Genomic DNA, 5821 nt, shown 5'->3' with positions numbered 1-5821 from the left:
GGTGTGAGAAAAAGTGGGCTGAGACCCCAGGAGCAGACAGGTGACTCCGACCGTTCCTATGTGCTCCTGCTCAGTTCCTAGCCTTAGCCTAGGACTTACTCTGTAAGTCCAGGGGCCCCAAATTGCAGAGGTGGCGATCAATCCACACAGCTTTTTGGGAACAGTGAGGGTAAGGGACCAGGGCACCCGGAGGGCACCAGAACGATGGGGGTGGGGGCCACTGGTTTTTCATGCCAGCCCCAGTCCCCACCCTCCTGATCAGTGCCTGGCTCAAGGACTTTCAAGGGGAGGCGGGATGAGGAGGGCCTGCCTGCAAGGGGACAGCCAAGAGGGCTGGAGCCCCAGGGGCGGCAAGGTCAGCCCCAGTCGTCAAGGCCGCACTTCTCCCCGGGGTGGGGAGGAGATGCTGCTTTCTTTGGTCGGCCTTGGACTCTGGTGCTTCAAAGCGTTTTCTCCACGAATTATCCTTCATTCACGGGGATCCAGATTCTACGTGGAAAAATTACCTCCTAAAATTGCAGATCAAAGGCAGGAAACACCCTACAATTTCAGTGGAATAAGGGGTGACGTTTATCATCTTTTCCTGTGTTTTTCAAGACATCTTCATGGAGCCGGTGGTTCTTGTATAAGGCAGAGGCATAAATATTATTGTTGCCTAATGTGTTTAAATCCTGGAGCCACGTGCCAGTGGTTTGGGCCAGCTTGGCTGGTAAGGCAGGCAACTGGCTCAGAACCGCTCCCTGGTTTTTGCTCTGCCACCGTCGGGAACCTCGCGGCAAGCACCCTGGGGAAAGGTTCCAGGGCTGCTGCAGGGGACCTGGCTCCTGAGCATATCCCAGCGCTAAGCAGGGACTCCAGCCGGGGCACGCCTCCGGGTCTTTCCGGTAGCCGGGCCTCTCAGAGTCGCTCCCGGGCCGCCCTGGGACAGGTTCGGACAGTGGCAGAGGAAGGGAAGGAGCCGGTCGCGCCGCGCCAGGGTCCCGCAGACGGGAAGCCCAGGGAGGGCGGGAGGGCTGGCAGGGGTCGGAGGTGGCCTGTTCCCGGGTTGGCCGCCCTCCAGCTGAAGGGGAGGAGCCCCAGCCACAGAGACGTTAAGTGACTGGCCTGAGGTCACACAGCAAGCTGGTGGCGGTGTGTGTGTCTGGCCTGTCCGAGGGTGCTCACAGGCTCCAGCCCTCTGCCCCGGTTCTGCTCCTGCCCGTACGGTGCCTCTGGGGTCTCGAACAAGGAGGGCAGGTGCCCCCAGCCTCCCACGAACCATAACTCCGCAGCCGCCCAGACGCCATGGAGCCCGAGGCGCGGCTCCCCGCAAAGATGGCGCACCCCCGCCCGGGACCGGAGCTTGGCGCCCTCGCTGACACCCGCAGGGCGGTCCTTGCACCCGCCTTGGTGACAGTTCCAAGGCTCAGATACAGTGACCCGAGGGAGGTCACGTAGCTGCTAAGTTACAGAGCGGGCATTCGATCACGGCGGTCTGGCGGCCCCGCGCCAGAGGTGGCTGTGTGTCCCTGGGCAAGTCCCTTTACTTAGCTGGGCTACCCTGTTAAGCGCCCTCCTCCCTGGCCGCGCACGCTCAGTCGCGGGCGGCGCTGGGCGGCGGGGGCGCCAGCTGCTCTGCGTTGACGCTGGCGCTCGCCGGAGGTCACCGCTGGGGGTTGGGCGCGGCGAGCCGCAGGCAGGACCCGGCCCGGATCGCGGAGCGGGAGCCGCACGCGCGGGACTCCTGCGTGTGCGCAGCCGCTCCGGAACTGCTCGACGGTGCGGCCCGAGGCCAGGGGCAGCCCGGGCGCCCCCCTCCCTGCTCCAGTGGGCGTGGCCTGGCCGCCCCGACGGCGTCCTCAGAGCCGCGCGCCTCCACGCCCGGACGGCAGGAGCGTCTGGGCTAGCCTCGTCCCCACTGGGCTCTGCCCAGGGCCGCTTCCTCCCAAGCGGCGGCCCAGCCGTCCGGGCGGTGTGGGTGTCCACAGTGAGGTGGAGTCGGAACCCGGGTGGCGGCGGACCTGGGGCGGGGCCGGGGCCGGGCCCAGGCGCGGCGGGGAGCTCCCTGGCCCGGGGGTCGCTCGCGCGGCGCGGACTCCCAGGCTCCGGTTAGTGGAGCGCAAATCTCCGCCCCGCGATTCCCCAGCAGCGCGGCGTGGCTGTGGCGAGCGCGGCGAGGTGAGGGAGGCGGCGGCTCCCGCCTCACGAAGGGCATGTTCGGAGGGGCGGCCGCGGTGAGCCGCCTGCCCCAGCGCCCCCTCCTCAGCGCCGCGCCCACAGCGCGATAAAAAAGCGGCCGCGCTTCCTGACTCCAGACCCGCGCTCGTCGCCGCCGCCAGCCAGGCGGCGATGACTGGGCGCCCGCGGCGGCCCCGAGGCGCCGGGTGGACCCTTTGCTGACTGGATCGCGGCTGCCTGCCGGCGTGTCCACGGCGCCACAGCCGGCATGGGCTGCGCCCCGAGCATCCGCATTTCTGAGGGCCGGGCGGTGTACCAGGGCGGCAAGGGGGCCGAGGTCGCCCCGGGGCCCGCGGCGCCGCTGTCCTCTTCTGGCGGGCCGTGCCTCGTACAGAGCCAGAAGACGGCCGCCCAGCCCCCGGCCCGGGGCGCCAGCCTCCCGGAGTCCGAGCACCGCGACGGCAGCGGCAAGAAGGTAAGAGGCGCGCTCGGCGTGGTGCAGCCCCTCGTCCGCGGCGAAAGCCGGGCAGTCCCGCGGGGGCCGGGCGGGCTCCCTGCCGGGCCGCGGTGTCCTCTCGCCCTCTTGGGGCGGCTTCCACAAACGCCAGGCGCCCGCCTGGCCCGGCAGCGTGCAGAGGAGGACGGACGCCGTCCAGGGGACGCTGAATGGCAGCCATGCGGTTAGGACGCCGGCCGAGCCCGGGGTCGGCTCCTGGGACACATCCGGCGACGCCGCGGGCAGCAGGGCTGCTGTGAGCCTGTGGTGGCGCTTGAGTCAGTTCCCTGTCAAAGAGCCAGCGCTGCAGAGGAGCCCCCACGGTCTCCTGGCGCTCCCCGGAAATGTGAAGTCAGTGTGCACTTTGTTCTTTGGGTCCCTGGTAGAAAGGGAAGGACAGCTGGCCCGCTGAGCCTGGGTGCTGGACCCCGCCACCGTTCGCCTCTGTCAGCTTTGCACGTACAGTTGCAGTTTTCCATTTTCTTTGGGGCTGCAGAGACGTCATCTGGAGCAGCAGCTTTGCTCTATCGCACGTGTACCGAGGCTCGCGTGTACAGTACACATTCCGTATTTAAAGCGTGTGTAGTTGGAAAATACTACCCGAAAGGCGGTGTTTGAAGCGTTCAGCAGAAAGAAGCCTCTTATTGAGCAGTCTTACTGGGGCGTTTTGTGACTGTTAGTATCACTTCTTTTAATTGCGCGTGTTCTCCAGCGCGTGTTGCCTTGGCTTATGTTTTGTCGAAGTTTCTGGGTTTAGTCTTTGTTAAGGTTTTCTAAAAGGAAGCGAAAAAGGAAAAATTTGTTCGTTAAGGCACACAGCAGCTTTCCAGTTCTCCGATTTTAAATTTTAAAGCTCGAACTCGTGTAGGTTTATGTTTTATTAAAGTAGTAAAAATAAAAAACCTAGTGTGCATGGCTGCATATTGTTGAATATCATCCCTCTCACCATCAATTTTTAGGAGAGTCATTTGAAAAATTTTCTTGATTTTTGTTGCTTTCCCAGGACTGTTAAACCTGGGAAGGTTGAGGGATATAGCTTGATCTGCTTTCTGTTTTAAGTTTCTAGCAGTCATCCTGATAACTTTTTCCATATGAAAGGGAAAAGTCTTTTTCAGTGTTGCATAACAGAGTTGAAATCCCCACTCCTCTCAGACCCTAAGTGAAACCTCATCTTTGTTCTAATTATCATGAGTTGAATTCCTTCTCCTACAGAATCTTTAAAGAAGATTGTGGCGGTAGGCTGTTAACCCAGGCTGCTCTTAGTATCAGTGTAAAGCTCGTGCATTAAGCCTACCTAACTAGCTTAGGGGAAAAAAAAAAAGCATTCCGTAGGCAAAGTTGAATGTGGAAACGTTAACTTTCAAGCTTTCAAGTTTTTGACCCAAATCTAACATTGGTTATTTTGCATTAACTAGTATTATACTTTTAGATTATCAAAGTAGCCCTTTCAGTAAGAGGCCTGTGTGTGTCTGACAGGCCTTTTTGCAGTGGGCTCGGTGTCCTAAAATTCACCTTGGTGTCTTACAAGCCTCCCAGTGCAGCACCTTGCTCTTCTGCTACCCACAGTGCCTACTTCTAAGAGTCCCATGTCACATATTCTGCCACAGGGGCAGACCATTGCCTTGTGTTGGGGCCCCAAAATAGATTCATACTTACAGTGCCCCGTGCAGTGGCATGCTACATAAATGTTCATTTTTTTGTTAACTGAGTGGTGAGACATTTTTAATTATTGGAATTTGATTTTGTAAAGCCTCCAATATAGGCTTTAAGATAATATTAGTATTTTTCAGAGCAGGAGTCAAATTATAAATTATAACAACAGAAATAATACTTGTTATTCATGAACCGTACATACTGATACCACATCTCAGCTACAGATGTTTGTATTTAGTCGCAGCAGATAATAGAGCAGAGGTAAATATCAGCATTTTTTTAGTTCAACATTTTTTTTTCTTTAAAGGAATGAATCTTATAAGATACTAAATATAGCGTAGAATTCATGTTTAGAGAAGATAAAGTTTCAGCAATTTAGCAAAATCAAGTTATTATGAAATTAATTTTAGGTTCTTTATATGAACTTTTCAAGATCCAATTTTAATTCATTAAAAAAGTTCTTAAAATGCAGCAAGTCCATATATCTTTGAATTTCAACAAGAAATTTTTGGGGGGAAGTTTTTATTGTCCTGTAGCATATAATAAATACCAGTTCGTCAGAGTGGTTGGGAGACTGATAATTAATCGCGTTTTCAAATGAAGCAGTGTGTGCCCTACACTGCAGTGTGTCCCACCTGTGTTCCATGGAGCAATTGTGGATTGTTAATCAGTATTACATGAAAAAAGAGTTCCACAGTCAAGTAAGTTTGGGAAATAAATACAGGTTGAGAATGCCTAATCTGAAAACTGGAAATCCAGAATGTTCCACACTCCGAAACTTGTTGAGCGCCAACATGATGCTCAAAGGAAATGCAAACCGGTGCATTTCAGATTTCAGATTTTCAGATTAGGGATGCTGACCTAGTTAAGTATAACACATATATTCCAAAATAAAAAAAAAAATCTGAAATGCGAAACCCTTCTGGTCCCAAGCATTTGGGATAAGGGATACTAGACAACCTATACTGGCTCCAACTACTTTCATCCGGGACTTGTCAGAGAACTTAAATTTCTTAAAATGCTTTGTGAATCTAATTGGTGTTTGGAGTGTGCAGCATTTCCTAAACTTTTTGATTATGAAGCCCTTTTCTTGAGGCAGGCCGCATGCCGAGATCTGATTCCTTGTGTGAGCTACCAATATTCAAAGTAGAAGAAACATACTTAACAGTAAAAACAAATGTAATTTGCTTCTTAACGATTCCAGAGGTAATTCAGAATCTCGTAGTGCCTTAGGCTGGTTGTATGAACTGATTTAAGTGTTCCTAAAAATGCTCTCTGGCTGTTTGTTCAGTCCAGGAGTTATAGTCTGTGTGGTTACAGATAATGAATGCTGTGTTCAGTCTGAACACTTACAGTTTTGTTTATTTTTAATCAGTGTGAGTTTTAACTGTAACATTTCAGTATTTTCTTGTCAGTCTTTTTACCCCGCTTGCCCTTTCCTTAGCTAGGACTTGAGTTGTCCTTGAGAGATTTTGAGGTAGTGTTAAAGGGGACCCTGTGCTCACCCTCCCTCGT

General features: G+C 54.3%; 1 protein-coding gene across 1 annotated transcript in view; it reads left to right on the top strand.

Annotated features, from left to right (window-relative positions):
* Positions 1-1959: 1959 nt before the first annotated feature.
* The window catches only part of LOC105827044 (high affinity cAMP-specific and IBMX-insensitive 3',5'-cyclic phosphodiesterase 8A-like), a 122549-nt gene continuing 118687 nt past the window's right edge, over positions 1960-5821 (top strand). Inside the window, 1 exon segment of the mRNA XM_012665077.1 lies at positions 1960-2632. Coding sequence (XP_012520531.1) covers positions 2426-2632 — 207 coding nt within the window. The 5' untranslated portion in view covers positions 1960-2425.

Source organism: Propithecus coquereli, unplaced genomic scaffold (genome assembly GCF_000956105.1).
Source record: "Propithecus coquereli isolate 6110/MARCELLA unplaced genomic scaffold, Pcoq_1.0 Scaffold953, whole genome shotgun sequence".
NCBI lineage: Eukaryota > Metazoa > Chordata > Mammalia > Primates > Indriidae > Propithecus > Propithecus coquereli.
This window is presented reverse-complemented; position numbering and strand designations above follow the sequence as displayed.